General features: G+C 53.5%; 1 protein-coding gene across 4 annotated transcripts; it reads right to left on the bottom strand.

Annotated features, from left to right (window-relative positions):
* Positions 1-40: 40 nt before the first annotated feature.
* CA2H19orf38 (chromosome A2 C19orf38 homolog) lies at positions 41-14,823 on the bottom strand. 4 transcript variants are annotated; one of them, XR_006298256.1, is made up of 8 exons: positions 13,652-14,823; positions 12,237-12,539; positions 9,902-9,994; positions 8,956-8,983; positions 7,952-7,995; positions 6,736-6,773; positions 1,130-1,533; positions 41-52 (listed from the first exon to the last, which is right to left on the bottom strand). XR_006298256.1 is itself a non-coding variant. In XM_043586548.1 (7 exons), exons 1-7 carry the CDS (start codon positions 13,680-13,682, stop codon positions 1,387-1,389), a joined length of 684 nt encoding a protein of 227 aa, XP_043442483.1. In that variant the 5' UTR covers positions 13,683-14,823; the 3' UTR covers positions 928-1,386. The 4 variants fall into 4 exon arrangements, 1 of the variants encoding a protein (XP_043442483.1); XR_006298257.1 differs by lacking the exon at positions 41-52 and adding an exon at positions 6,211-6,551 and having other exon boundaries at positions 1,422-1,533; XR_006298258.1 differs by lacking the exon at positions 41-52 and adding an exon at positions 5,566-5,731 and having other exon boundaries at positions 1,422-1,533.
* Positions 14,824-15,141: the final 318 nt, after the last annotated feature.

The following is a 15,141-nucleotide window of genomic DNA, read 5'->3' as shown; positions in this document are numbered from 1 at the left end:
GTGAGGCGGCTCCCCAGCGGCGAACGGTGGAGGAGGGTCTGACGCCCTTCCGCTACGACACGCCTCTGCGGCCGAGCTCCGCCCCCTGGCCCTGCCCGGCTTTGTGAGGAGGCACGCGGGGGGCGGGGTGCCGGTACGACGAGGCCCCTCCCCTATACCGGCCCTGTTTCCCCCCCCCCCCCCCGGATGTGGCTTTGTGAGGCTCTCCCCTCACAAGGAGGGCCGGAGCAGGGGCGGGGCCAGGCTCCTGGACACGCCCCCAGCCTGTGGCCCCACCCCCCTACCCCGCTTTCCAGAAGGGAAAATCAGTTTGAGGTGGGACTCAGCTTCCGCCCTCATCCTGCATCTGCGGAAAGGTCCCTTCTCCCAGCAGTCAACTGCTCCTGTCTCTTCCCCATCGTCTCCGCCCGCTTCCCCTAGCACCCTCCTCCTCCATCCTCGGCCATCTCTTCCCCCACAAAAAATTCTTGAATCCCTCCTTCTGGGTCCCTCCCTTAAGCCCCTCCCTTCCCCCCAGCGCTGACTAGCCAACGAATCCAGCAAAGCAGGATCAAGTGCCCCTTTTCGCAGGGACACGCACAACACAAACGCACACACACACACATCTATCTTCAGACCCCCTTGCTCCAGGGCTCCATTCTCTTCCGGAGGGTCCCAAAAGGCTTGTGGTGGCTTCCCACCTTCTGCAGCTCCCACAGTTCTCTGGACCTCCTCATCAATGCCCCCATCAGTCCACTCCCTGTACTCACCAACGCAAGGACTTTAGCAAAGACCCCGCATGACACTGGCCCCTTCCTGTACCCCCAGGGGCCTCACCATATACCTTGACAGCCTGATGCATTTGGGTACTGCTCCCCTCCCGCTAGGCATCCAGTGATTAGACCCAGAGATCCTGGGCTTGAAGGATTACACTCCACAGAGACTTTCGGAACAGCTCAACACGTGTTATAATTAATAACTTAGGCATGCCAGTAGGACAGACATACAGAACATACCCCCAGGTACCCTATGCTCCAAAAACCCAGTTGGGCTGGTCGAGTCAGACGCCGCAGGAGGAGGAGGAAACTGGAAGGGTGTGCAGAGAATTCAGACCTCTTATGGCCCAGCTGAGAGCCACAGGGATCCTAACATCTCCTCCCTGGGTAGAATCCAAAGAGTGCTCCCACTTTCTGTCCAGCTTCCAGGACAATGTGGGCGACCCCTCTGCCACTCCTGCTCCTCTGTCGAGGAAGGTCCCAAGGCCAAGGATTCTCTTGGTCTCCTCTATTCAATTCCCTGAGAAAGCAGCAGCCAGAAACCCCAAAGTAGCTAGAGCAACCTCAGGCCCTCAAGACAGGGGGCTGAATGGAGAGTGCACAGACACAGAGGGGCCCCCGATCCTCAGCCTCACTGGCAGGCCCGGAAAGTGCTGAATTCGGGGGGCTCGGGCGAGGAAGATGTGGAAGTGGGCCTTTTCCGGGGCCCGGAGTTGCCAGGTGTCTCGACGGAGCCCGAGCAAGCATCCAGCGTGGCTGGATCTTCTGGATTCATTTTCTTTGTCCATGGAGGAAAAACAGAGAAGAGTGTGATTTGGGGTTTCTGGATCTCGGGTCTGCCTCCATTCTGAGACTGAGACTCCCCCAGATCCTCGGGTCCCATTTCACAACCCCCCACCCTCGCACACACCCACAGCTTTAGGACCCAGATCCTGCCTTCTGTCCTCCTGACTTCCTGTATGCTGGGTAGGGAATCTGACAGCCTGGGTTCAAACCCCAGCTCCGCCCTGGCCTAGAAGTCTGACGTCAGTGGAGTAACCTGAACCCTCTGTGCCTCACTATTTCCTTCTACGCAATGGGAAGAACGCTCATACACCCCTCCTAGAGTTGCTACAAAACATAAAGGGATTAAAGAGACAGAGTGCCTGACACGTGGCAAGTACCAACTGTTAAGTGAACAAAACTGTTACCATCATCTCCTCCCCTCCTGCCTGGGCTCCCACAAAACCTTCCTCAGAAGTCTATCCTTTCCTCCGCCTTGGAGGCTCCTGCCCCAAATGCCAGCCAAGAAGAGATGAACTGGGGCTGACTCTTGGCTTCGGCTCAGGTCATGATCTCACGGTTCATGGGTTTGAGCCCCGCATTGGGCTCTGTGCTGGCAGTGCAGAACCTGTTTGGGATTCTCTCCCTCTCTCGCTGCCTCTCCCCTACTCATGCTGTCTCTGTCTCTCTCTAAATAAATAAATAAACATACAAAAAAAAAAAAAAAGAATAGATGAACTTACTAAAACCAAAGCTTGGTAGGTGAGAGCTGGCTGGGGTTCCATCCCAGTCCTGCACCTGCCTAGCTGGATGACCCCATTAAGGCCCATAATTAGCTTCAATGTTCTTGTCTATTAAAAAAAAAAAAAGTCAGGGGCGCCTGGGTGGCTCAGTCAGTTGAGCGTCTGACTTCGGCTCAAGTCATGATCTTGTGGTTTGTGGGTTTGAGCCCCACGTCTGTCTGCACTGACAGCTCAGAGCCTGGAGCCTACTTCTGATTCTGTATCTCCCTCTCTCTCTATGTCCCTCCCCGGCTTGTGCTCTTGTGCTCGCTCTCTCTCTCTCTCTCTCTCTGTCAATAAATAAATAAATAAACTTTTTTTTTTTTAAATGTCAACTCCTGGGACACCTGGGTGGCTTAGTCAGTTAAGCGTTCGAATTTGGCTCAGATCATAATCGCATGGTTTGTGAGTTCCAGCCCTGCCTTGGGCTCTCTGCTGTCAGTGCAGAGCCTGCTTTGGATCCTCTGTCTCCCCCTCTCTCTGCCCCTCCCCCACCTTCTCTCTCTCTCTCTCTCTCTCTCTCTCTCAAAAATCAACATTTAGGGAAAAAACGTGAACTCCACTTCATAGGGTATTATAAAGTGAACATTAACCCTTCAGTATGGTAACCCAATACAAGCTAGCCAGAGAACTGTTAGCTGCTTTATTTTTATTGGGGCCAACAGCACAGCTTCTCATGCTTCGGGAAGAAACTAGAATTGAAATCAGGGACTCAAACATTTGCACACCCATGTTCATAGCAGCACAATTCACAGTAGCCAAAAGGTGGAAACAACCCAAGTGTCCCTCAACAGACGAACAAAGAAACAAAATGTGCTACATACATGCAATGGAATATTACTCAGCCTTTAACAAGAATACAATTCTGACACATGTTACAACATGAATGAAACTTGAAGGCATATTGTGCTCAATGAAATAAGCCAGACACAACAGGATGAACACTATATGGCATCATTTCTACATAAAGTGTCCAGAATACGGAAACCCACAGAGACAGAAAGCAGAATGGTGGCTGCTGGGGGCTGGGATTTGTTAAGAATGACAAATTAGTGTACAGTGGGGGGGGGGGGAGGCATTTCACTTTTGCAAGACAAAGTCCTAGAGATGGACAGTGGGGAGGGCTGCACACGATGAATGTACTTAATGCCACTGAACTGGACACTTAAAAAATGGTTAAGATGGTACAGGGTGCCTGAGTTGCTCAGTCTGTCAAGCTTCCAACCTCAGTTCAGGTCATGATCTCACAGTTCACGGGTTCAAGCCCTGCATCGGGCTCTCTGCTGTCAGCTCAGAGCCTGCTCCGGATCTTCTGTCTCCCTCTCCCTCTGCCCCTCCCCCTTTCTCTCCCTCTCTCTCAAAATAAATAAACATTTAAAAATGGTTAAAATCGGGGCACCTGGGTGGCTCAGGCGGTTAGGTGTCCGACTTCGGCTCAGGGCGTGATCTCACAGTTCATGGGTTCGAGTCCCGCATCGGGCTCTGTGCTGATGGCTCAGAGCCTGGAGCCTGCTTCGGATTCTGTGTCTCCCTCTCTCTCTCTCTCTCTCTCTCTGCCCCTCCCCTGCTCATACTCTCTCTCTGTCCCAAAATAAATAAACTTAAAAAAAAAGAAAAGAAAAGAAAGAGAAAGGGTGAGGATGTAGATGGCCTATTTTCACCTTTCCTTACATGTACACGGAGAAGCTACTAATGGTGGTTACCTGTATGTGTGGAGGAGACCAGTGTGTGGGCAGGGGTTAGTGACAGAAGGATACTTTACTATATATATAATTTTGACATATGGATGTATTTCATGATTTAAAAATATGTATTTTTAGGGGCGCCTGGGTGGCGCAGTCGGTTAAGCGTCCGACTTCAGCCAGGTCACGATCTCGCGGTCCGGGAGTTCGAGCCCCGCGTCGGGCTCTGGGCTGATGATGGCTCAGAGCCTGGAGCCTGTTTCCGATTCTGTGTCTCCCTCTCTCTCTGCCCCTCCCCTGTTCATGCTCTGTCTCTCTCTGTCCCAAAATAAATAAAAAATTAAAAAATAAAAAAAATATATGTATTTTTAAAGTAGGCTCCATGCCCAATGTGGGGCTTGAACTCACGACCGTGAGATTAAGAATCACATGCTGTGCTGACTGAGCCAGGCAGGTGCACGCCCCAATTTTTTTCTAATGTGGTTTTTTTTTTTTTTACATTTATTTATTTTTGAGAGACAGAGAGAGACAGAGCACGAGTGAGGGAGGGGCAGCGAGAGAGGGAGACACAGAATCTGAAACAGGCTCGAGGCTCCGAGCTGTCAACACAGAGCCCGACAAGGGGCTCGAACTCACAAGCTGTGAGATCATGACCTGAGCCGAAGGTGGAACACTAACCGACTGAGCCAAGCCCCCCATTTTTTAAGATTATTTGTTTTGCAAGAGAGAGAATCCCAAACAGGCTCCACACCACCATCCTGGAGCCCAACTCGGGGCTCAAACTCACGAACCGTGAGATCATGACCTGAGCTGCAATCGAATCAGACACTTAACTGATTGAGCCACCCAGTCACCGCCCCCCCCCCAATTTTAATTAAAAAAAAAAAAAACCTATAGAGTCACAAGAACTAAAATACTTTTTCTTTTCTTTTTATTTTTTTTTAAGTAGGCTGCACACCCCATGTGGGGCTTGAATTCACAGCCCTGAAATCAAGAGTCACATGCACTACTGAGCCAGCCAGTCTAAGATACTAATTATTTATTTTTGAAACATTTTTATGTTTTTAGTGTTTAGTTAGTTTTGAGAGGGGGGAGGGGCAGAACGAGGGAGAGGGAGGATCTGAAGCCGGTCCTGGAAGGACAGCAGAGAGCCCCAAGCGCGGCTGGAACTCGTGAGCAGTTGACATCATGAAATCAGACGCTTGGCCCACTCCACTGAGCCAGCCAGGCGCCCCAGGACTAAGATACTTTTTAAACTTTTCTCCTTGTCTTCATCTGTTTCCACTTGTTTCATTGTAAATGTCTTTTTTAATTTAACTTGTTTATTATTTTTGAGAAAGAGAGACAGAGCACAAGCAGGGGAGGGGCACAGAGAGAGGGAGGCACAGAATCTGAAGCGGGCTCCAGGGCTCCAAGCTGTTCAGCACAGAGCCCGACGCCGGGCTCGAACCCGTGACCCGTGAGATCATGACCTGAGCTGCAAGTCGGACGCTTAACTGGCTGAGCCACCCAGGCGCCCTGTAAATGTCTTTTTTTTTTTTTTTTTTTTTTTTTTTTTTTATAAAAGGAAAAAGGAAAAATCACCAGGATGGTGCCTTGAGCCGCGTGGCTTCTCCCAGAAAGTTTTAGAACTTCCCTGGCTGCCGGGTGTTTCTTAACAGCACAGGAGCTGCTCCGGGGGCTGAGACCGGGCTGAACTGGCCCTTCCCTTTCCTTGTCACATTCGAACACCAGGGACTGCCGCCTGTGACTGGGGGGGGGGGGGGGGGGGGGGGGCAGTTGAAATGTCCACGCTCCTCTCTCCGAAACTCCAGAGTCTCGTCTCCACCTGCCCTTGGGCATCGCCCGGTGGGCTAGCCTGTCTCTTGTCCCTCCAAACCTACTGCACCTCAGGACTCCCCACGCCTCCCTCCTCCTGCTCCCTGCGCCCACCATCCCACCCGAAGTCAGCACCGTGTTTCCTGCCCCCTGAATTCCTGTCCCCTGAATCTGTGCGCTTCTCCCACCTCTGCTGCCAGCACGCGGGACCAAGCCACCTACCACTTAGCTTGTCTGGACCAGCACAGTCGCCTCTCTCTGGTCCCCGCCCCCCACATGCATCCCCCGCACCCCTCCGCGTTCCGGCGCGTCCACACCCCCCAAGTCTGTCCTCCCTGCAGCCGCCAGAAGGCGCCTGTGAGCACCTGTCTCGGTCACCTCCCTCTGCTCTGAACCCTCCATGGCTCCCACCTCACTTTGGGGCAAAAAGTCAAAGTTCTCCGCGGGGCGCCCCTCGACTCCTCACTTGGCTCCACTCCAGTTATCCTGGACCGTGCCAACAACGTGTCCGGAGCCTGAAGCAATCTTCCATAGCTACCCCCTGCTTGTCGCCAGTCTCTGAGGCTTCCTGGGGCTCCTATCTAAGTGAGAAGTGAGCTTCCCTCTCACTCTTACCCCGCGTGGCATCGTCTATCTCCGCCCATAGAAATTAGGAAGCGCTGAAGAATTGGAAGCCTTGTGCCGTTCTTGTCCCAGTGCTCCAGCCCGGGGGGAATCCTGCCCTTTGTCCCACAAGGCCTGGACGTGGCTGCCTGCAATCCCCTGGGATTTATCAGAGCCAACTCTTGGCTCACAAACAAAACCCTGCTCAGTGATTCTAGGCTTTTCCCAGGACCCCTGAAGCTCCGAGACATCTAGTCGACCCAGCCTGGCGGAGGCCTTCCTAAGGTTAGGACGGTCAGCAGAAAACCAGAACCAAGAAATGAAATGACTTACCGTAGAGATGGCAAACAGGGAATTGTCAAAGGTCATATCTAAAATAGAAAGAGAAAGGAAAACCAGGGCCAGTTTAAAATCCCTGCTCACCGCCCTCCGGGGGCCCTCCCCCTAAGAACACAGGCCTCAAGTCCACCGAGATGAAGGGCTTGGGATCCGCCTCCCAGCATGCTTTGGTCCCTTCCAGCCCATTCCGCAGGGTGAACCATTCCCAGCCGCAAACTGAACGGTGTCCTTTTTCCGCTTGGAGCCCTCCCCCAGGGGCCCCTCGCTGCCCTCTGATAAGTGGGTTTCTCCTCTAGACTCCCACTTTACAGAGCACCTCTCAGCTCCTCCGCCGCCCCGGGGGCTCCTCCAATCGCCTGCCCTTCACCCAGCTACTCTGAACCTGCCGGTCTCTGCTTACAACTCATTTCCCCGCGCCCGGGACCACCCTCCTCACCCCAGACAGGGTCCCACATGCCATCGACTGTTTTCCCACTGGAGTATGGGCTTGTGGGCAAAGATCGCCTGTCTTGGTCATTGAGGGACGCCTCCCCCTCAATGGTGCTACTAGGTTAGCACCTAGTAGGGGCTCAATAAATGTGCTGGAGAGTAAAAGAAGTAGCGGATGGAATTTCTCCGCGAGGGAGCCCTTCCTGAGCCTCGCAGAGCACAAACTGGCTGCCTCTCGCCCCCTGGTGGAAGCCTTCGAAATGACACGTTCTGGGTCACAAGGGGGGCTCCATTTAAGGGCAGTGCCAGGCATGGTCAAAGCGCCCAGCATGCCCCGGTGGACAGACGCCGTCCGTCCCCCGTGGAACTGAGCGTCCAGAGGTGGAGGCGAGTATTACATACACAGCAGGCAGTGATTACCTGTGTTTCTCCTGAGGGGTAAGAAGAATCATAGGGTGCTGGAGGCAATGTAAGTAGACAGCCCAGACGCTGTCTAGGAGTCAGGGAGGGCTTCCCGGAGAAGGTGGCCTTTAAGACCGGAGGGAGGAAGTATGTTGTAGGCAGAGGTCAGGACAATCACAGAATGAGGACGAGGCAAAGAGAGAAGGTGAGAGTTGGAACGTGGGGGGGGTGGGGAGGGGGCGGGCAGGGGAGGGTGTGTTCTTGACCCTAAGGGAAGTGAGCGGCCGCCGAAGAGGTTCAGGAGCAAGTGATGAGGTCTGATAGAGCTTTGAAGGGGTGACCCTGGCCCAGCAGGAGATCGGAGTAAGAAGGTACAGACCTGTGGTGGCGAAGTTAATCTGGGCCCAGCAGGATTCTCGCTCTCTGCAAAGGGATTTGGGAGGGAGTGAGGCTTGTTCCCGGAAGCCCCTGGCTCCACACTTGGCCTTCGCTCCACACCTTCCTTTGCATCCTCCCTAAGTCCCCTCAGATGGAAATTCTCTTGTAGGAGCCCCACCGCCAGGTGAAGTCGGGATTCGATCCCTGGGGCTGCTGCTAGCTCTATGCCACTAGGCAGCCGGGGCGGGGGGGGGGGGCACCCCTCTCGCAGAGAGGAGAAACTGAGGCTGGGGCCAGTTGGGACATCACAAAAGCCCAGGAACCAGGGCCACTGACTACAGGCTGCAAGTTGGGCACAGCAGAGCCCCAGGGGGTTGCTACTCCCCTCCCCCAGCACTGGTTAAGGGATGTGAGGAAGTCTCGGCCACTTGCTCCCTGTGTGACCCAGTACTGAGCCTCAGTCTCCTTGTCTATAAAATGGGGCTATTTAGGGGCACCTGGCTGGCTCAGTCCGTTGAGCAACCACCTCAGCTCAGGTCATGATCTCATGGTTCATGAGTTCGGGCCCTATGTCGGGCTGTGCACTGACAGTGCGGAGCCTGCTTGGGATTCTCTCTCTCCCTCTCCTTCTGCCCCTCCCCAGCTCACATGTGCTCGTGTGCGCGCTCTCTCAAAATTAATAAATAAACTTAAAAAAAAAGCCAGCTTCCTCTGCAGCTGGGAGCTATTGCGGGCTCTAGCTGCTGAGGGTCCTAGCGAGGGCCCTGCATACCCCACGTACTTTGTAAATGGCGCCCGTTCCTATTAAGCGGCCCTCCCACCAGAGGGCGCTGTGTGGAATGGGGAGCCTACCCAGCCAGGGAAATCCTGTCCCCAGAACCCAGCCATGCCTCAGAGTCCTTAACACCCAACAGGAATTTCTGCACTATACCCCCCCCGCTCAACCCTTTGGTATGCATTTCCCCCAAACCACCCTCTGAAGGTCTCCAGAGATGATGGCCTCACCTTTTCTTCTGCATTTTTTTTACTTTCACTGGGGACAAAAAAACACACAAGCATTTATTAGATTTTGGTCATGGTTGCATCCTGCTTGCAAACACACACACACACACACACACACAGAAGAATCCCAAGGCCCCCTCATACGTTTGTGACCCAAACTTGCCTTCTCCTCTGTCAACGTGCCCCTCAACAGGAGAGTTACAGCAACACCCCGCCCCCGACATAAGTAATGTGTGCAGGTAAAAACTTCAAACAAGTGTGTAAAATTGTTGTTGTTGTTGTTGTTGTGTTAAATGTCAATCTCAGGGCTTGACAGGAGCTAAGGGAGGAGGAAAGGAGAGTTAGTGTTTAAAGGGAACGACAGAGTTTCAGTTTGGGCAGATGACGACGTTCCGGAGTTGGACCTTGGTGATGGTCTCATAACAGAGTGAGTGTCCTTGATGTTGCTGCCGTTGCACACTTATAAAGGGTTAAGATGTTAAACTTTATGTTATATGTATTTTATAATTGAAATATATCTATCGGGACCCCTGGGTGGCTCGGTCCGTTAAGAGACCAGCTCTTGATTTCAGCTCAGGTCGTGATCTCACCATTTGCGAGATTGGGCCTCGCATCGGGCTCTGCGCTGACAGCATGGAGCCTGCTGGGGATTCTCTCTCTCCCCTTTTCTCTGCCCCTCCTTGCCACCCACTCCCACTCTTTCTCTCTCTCAAAATAAATAAGTAAACTTTAATATGTGTGTGTGTGTGTGTGTGTGCATTGTGTGTGTCAATTTCCCCTGCCCCCCCCCCAACATTGCATTGCATTCTGGAGGATTCTTCATGGCTAAGTTTTGGAGTGAGACCTCCCCGGCCGTGTGCCTCCATACTTCTAAGAAACGGGAACATTTACATGTTCAGGGGTTGCACGCTGGCAGCTGGTGGGCCATGCTTTCTCTGCCTGCTCTTACCTCTCCTGACCACCACGGCAATGGTCACCAGCCCAGCAAGGAGAAGGAGAGCTCCAGCCAGACTCAAGGAGAGTGCCAGTATCCAAGTGGGCACTAGAGGAACACGAGAAAAAGAGAGAGGGGGCAGGTTACGGGGTCGCGAGGGTGAAGGTGGGACACCTGTCATTTCTCCAGATTACATGTGGGGATCCAGCCTTCCCCCCACCATCCTGCCCAACCATTTGATGCTGGTGTAGCTGGACTGGGGATCTAGCAAACCTCCGTGCTGGTGAATTAGCATATTCCCCCACCCCCAGCCATGGTGATTAGTTCGGGGATGGGCATGTGGCCAAAGCTGAGCTAATGAGAGCTAATTCTGAGACTTTGGCTAGGCTACTGGGAAGAGAGGGTTACTCTTTTGGCCAGAATTACAAAGCTGGTAGGATATACATCTGGATCCTCTAGGCACATTTTGACACCATGAAGGAGAGGTCCTGCCTGAGAATAAGATATAGGAGAAAGCTGAACGGAGAGGTGGCACTTGATTCCTGACTTCTTTATGAGCACCTGGATCCAGCCATGCCTGAAGCCAAAACTGCATACTGACTTCAGCTCGCCAAACCAGCACATTCTCTTTTGTTTCTGAAACCGGTTTGAGTCAAGTTTCCAGTGACTTGCAGCCTGAGGGTCCTGCTGGCTTCAGCCGGGTACCAGGGGGTCAGATGACATCCACCCCCAGCCCCATGGTGGACCCTGGGGTCCATGCAGAAATCAGCCACAAAAGCATGAAGGCCCAGCTTCAGAGTTTACTTCTCTGAAAGGGAGTTGGCTGCCCCTCCCTGGAGAGAGGAGATCTCTCAGGGGAGACAGGAGGAGATGACCTGATCCCCATGGAGATCAGGAGCTAAGCCAGGAAGGGGAAGGAGAGACACATGCTTGGTATTCTCACACTGTTAGTCCTTGTTCATTCATTCATTTGGGGCAGGAGGGATGTTGTCACCTCCCCACTCTGAGACCACAGGCTCAAGGTGAGAGAAGGGGGCCTTTGATAGTGGAGCTCAAAGGCCCAGACTGTTCTGTCACCTCAGTGACTAGGCCTTCTGGAGGCAACAAAGTTCTCTTTAAGTGGGGGCCTCTGCTAGCAACAAAGTTCTCTTTGCAGCTGCAATGTTCTGATTGATGGTGATGCAGAGGCTTTACCTGGAGGCTCCTCCCTCCCTCCTGCTCCTTCCTTGATCCGGAGCCCACACCCAGCCCCCTGTCCTGAAAAGACCCCAGAAAAATATCAGCCTTCCCAGGGCTTCTGTCTCACTGAGACGAAAAGCCAAAGTCCTTAATGCAGCCAAAGGTGTACCACGATCCTCCTCGCCACCTCCCTGTTCTCTTGTCCCCCAACTTTCCTCTTCGCCCGCCATGCTTCAGCCCTACCGAGGGCCTCTGTGTTCCTCAATCACACCAGGCGTGTTCCGGCCTCAGGGCCTTTGCACAGTCTGCTCCCACTGGCTGGGACCCTTTTGCCTCAGCTACCCACATGGCTGACCCCTCATTCAGGTCCTCAGAGAGGCTTTCCTTGGCCGCTGTCTGTATTTAAAATGACACCCTTGGGGCACCTGGGTGGCTCCTTTGGTTGAGTGACCATCTCTTGATTTCCACTCAGATCATGATCCCAGGGTCGTGGGTTCGAGCCCTGCATCAAGCTCTGTGCTGAACGTGGAGCCTGCCTGGGATTCTCTCATTCTCTCTCTCTCTCTCTCTCTCTCTCTCTCTCTCCCCCCCTCTCTGCCCCTCCCCTACTCATGCATACACACACACTCTCTCTCTCAAGTAAAAATAAAATAAAGTAAAATAAAATGACACCTCTTACCAGGCTGTATTTCATCCCTGCCACTTTGTCTCCTGCTGGCACACTGACTATATATTGGACTCCTTGGTTATCGTCTGTCTGCATCCCCTCGGGATGTCAGCTGTGAGAGGGTAGGGACTTTGTTTCGCCAGCGCCTGGTGCTCTGAAGGTGCTCAAAAATGTTACGTGGCCAGGAGGGGAGGGTGAAGCAGAGTGTGGAGGTGTTAACGCCTAGATATCGGAGCCAACGGAACCCCAGCTCCGCTGCCCGCTAGCCGTGTGACTTGGGTGAGCCCCCCCATCTCTGATGCCTCAGTTTCCCCATCTGCAACATGGGGAGAATGGCAGGACGCATCGCGTGGGATGACTGAGGACTGACCAAGGAAAGGTGGGTGAGCGCTGGCAAGCCGGAGGCCTGGCTTGTCCCACGAGGCAGAGGGAACAGCATAAGCAAAGGCTCAGCGGTGAGAGAATGGAGCCCCAGGCAGTGAGGGGCCCGCTGGAGGGCCTTACCTGGGAAGGAGACACTCACAGTGTCACTGAGGTCGGACAGCTGCGGCTGTTCACCTAGAACCTCGTACTGGCAGTGAAATGTGCCCCCCGGAGCCTCCCTGCCTCCTCCGGTCAAGTTGAAGGTGACGCTCAGCTGGTCCGCGGGGGCCTGCAGGAGCTGTACCACCTGCCTGCCGCGGTACAGCGTGAAATTTGCCCCTGGGAAGCCCCCGGGGGCTACACAGGCGATGTGGATGGGGTCCTCTTGGCTGCTGGGGTGTGGGGGCACCAGCAGGATGGATGGTGCTGGGATGGCCAAGGAGCCTGGAATGCAGAAAAAAGGGACGCAGGGTGAGCGCTGAGAGCAGAGGCCCATCTGGCTCCGTGGCCTTGGGCAAGTGGCTGACCCCCTCTGGGCCTTGGTTTGTATTTACTACCCGAGGCTGGTCATCCCACTCCGCTGCTGTGTTCAGGGGCTTGGGTGCTAGCACCTGGTTGGGGGGGACGGTCACTGTTGCTGAGTCATTTTATTATGACAGCAGTGGTTCCCGCATAGCAATGCAATTATACCCTTGCCGCTTCGATCGACAGCACTCACTGTATGCCAGGCCCTGTTTCAGGGGCCGGGGACAGAGCGGCGAAAGCGAACGACAGACAGCTGGACATGCCTGCCTCGGGGGGGGCTGATGTTCTCAAAGATGCAAGAAGCACTGTGAGCACCCCAGACAGGATAATGGGAAGGCTGCCTTGGTTGGAGCAGCCATGGAGGGCTTCCTTGAAGAGGTGACACAGGAAGAGCTGGGGGAGAGCATTCCAGGCTGAGGGAGGAACACAGGCACATGCTGGGACAATGGAAAGGGTGTGGGGTTCTCTGAGAAGCCAGGGTGGCTGGAGGGGATGAACCGGGGAAAGAACAGGAGGAACGGAAGGCAGAGGGTTTCTCCTGTTTCCCAGGCTGTGGTGAGGAATCGGGGTTTTCGGGGTACAGTTTCCTGTAGGAGGGACAAGTGTCTCCCCAGCTGCCCCCAGGCTCCTGAGCAGAGGGTCTAGCTCAAGTGAGATCTACATTGTCCAGTCTCCGGACCTTTGCCCAGCTACTCCCCCACCCCCCAGCGGATCCTCTTGGTGCCCCAGCCATGGAGGTAGCAGCCTGTAGAAACCAAGTGGGGCTGAGTCATGGGGCGTGGGCACTGCTGTCCTCGGTGGGGTGGGATTTCTGATATCCTTGATGGGGGAGGGGGGTTGATGAGGAGCCCGTTAAGAGAAAGCCATGCTCCTGGGGCGTTTCCAAAGCCCTGGGGCAGATCTGTCAGGGCTCAGCCTCCTCCGGCACCTGGAGAAGGCAGCCCTGTGCTGCTTCCTGCCCCCAGAGCAGAGTCAGGTGGGCAAGGGTGGCGGGAGCGGGGCGGGGGTGGCGCAGGGGACATCAGGCTCACCGGCTGCAAAGAGCAGGACAGTCCAGGGCATCTCTCCTCCTGAGCTTGGCCAGGAAGTCTGGCTGAGGCCAGTGCAGCCCACAGCTCACTGCCAACTCCTCCTGTGAGGCCAGAGCAGGGAAAGGAGAACCAGGGCTGATTTGAACGAATGTTTCCTCACTGGCAGGAAGTTGCACACACATAGTTGGCTACTGAAAGGGACTCTCTCCTCTCCCCGCCCCTTCCACGGATGCACATCAGATCCTGGCACTGCTCTGCACCTTGGTGGCCACTGTTCTGTAGAGATGGGAGGAGGGACAAATGGCTAAGATGGTCAGGTGTGTGTGTGTGTGTGTGTGTGTGTGTGTGTGTACATGTGTGCACGTGTGTGTGTTTTCTCCTCCTGAAGAGGAAGGGCAAGGACCATGGGCTATTTGGGAAACCTATGCCCAAAACACAAACCTCAGCCCAACCAGTTCCAAAGTTGAAATGTATATTTGGGGGAAGTTGGTAAAGCACAGTGGTTAGTGTTTGGCCTCTGTGACCTCAGGCAAGATGTGGTCCTTCTTTGAGGCCTCAGTTCACTGCTCTGGAGAATGGGGCTAAGAGTAGCAGGTATTAGATCCAAGGAACTCATGGTATGAAGTGCAATGCCTAGAGATGTGAGTGCTCCCAGTTTGAGGCCACAGGCTCGTCACCAGCCAGGTGAGAGGGAACTCTGGCTCCAAAATGAGGAAATGTTACAGTTTACAGAATAAATTGCCTCCTGTTTACAGCCCAGAAACTTCCAAATGTCTGTCTTACCAACAAGTTTGCCTTGGTCTCTCTAAACATTTCTGTTCAGGTCAAGAGGGTCTACCTGGAGGTTTACCCCAGGGAAGGATGTAAGCATATGTTCACTAAACAACAAAAAGGGTCATTACTGTGGACTTTTCTATTTGGATACACAAAACTCATTCCAATGTCAGGACCTATGTACATGCTGTCTCTCCTTCCTGGGACACAATTCTATTAACTTGGTAAAATTCTGGGGCACCTGGGTGGCTCAGTCGGTTAAGTGTCTGACTTTGGCTCAGATCATGATCTCGTGGTTCGTGGGTTCGGGTCCCGCTTCAGGCTCTGTGCTGACAACTCAGAGCCTGGAGCCTGCTTTGGATTCTGTATCTCCCTCTCTCTCTGCCCTTCCCCCTCTCACAGTCTCTCTCTCTCTCTCTCTCTCTCTCTCTCTCTCTCTCTCTCAAGAATAAATAAACTTAAAAAAATTAATTAATTGTCTGGGGGGAGGTGGGAAACCCGGTAAAATTCCACTTCTGTTTCAGGTCTCAGCTTAAATATCGCTTCTGAGAAATCTTTCCAGATCTCTCTGGACTTAGAAAAATTTCCTTGCTAAATTATACTACAGTGCATTGTGATGTTCTTTTATTAAACTTTGCATGTTATATTTTCAAGGAATTTGTCTATTTCATCTAAGTTGTAGAACTTATCCGCATAAGACTGTTTGTATTCCCTTA

This window comes from Prionailurus bengalensis, chromosome A2 (genome assembly GCF_016509475.1).
Source record: "Prionailurus bengalensis isolate Pbe53 chromosome A2, Fcat_Pben_1.1_paternal_pri, whole genome shotgun sequence".
NCBI lineage: Eukaryota > Metazoa > Chordata > Mammalia > Carnivora > Felidae > Prionailurus > Prionailurus bengalensis.
The sequence above is the reverse complement of the archived record's forward strand: the minus strand, read 5'-3'. Positions and strand labels throughout refer to the sequence as shown.

Bases quoted from the DNA above. Each gene is read 5' to 3' on its own strand.
- CA2H19orf38 (XM_043586548.1), bottom strand. From the start codon at position 13,682: ATGCCCTGGACTGTCCTGCTCTTTGCAGCCG. The intron at 12,540-13,651 runs GTGAGCCTGATG...TCTGCATTCCAG, and splicing joins TGTCCTGCTCTTTGCAGCCG to GCTCCTTGGCCATCCCAGCA. The intron at 9,995-12,236 runs GTAAGGCCCTCC...GTGTTCCTCTAG, and splicing joins TGTGAGTGTCTCCTTCCCAG to TGCCCACTTGGATACTGGCA.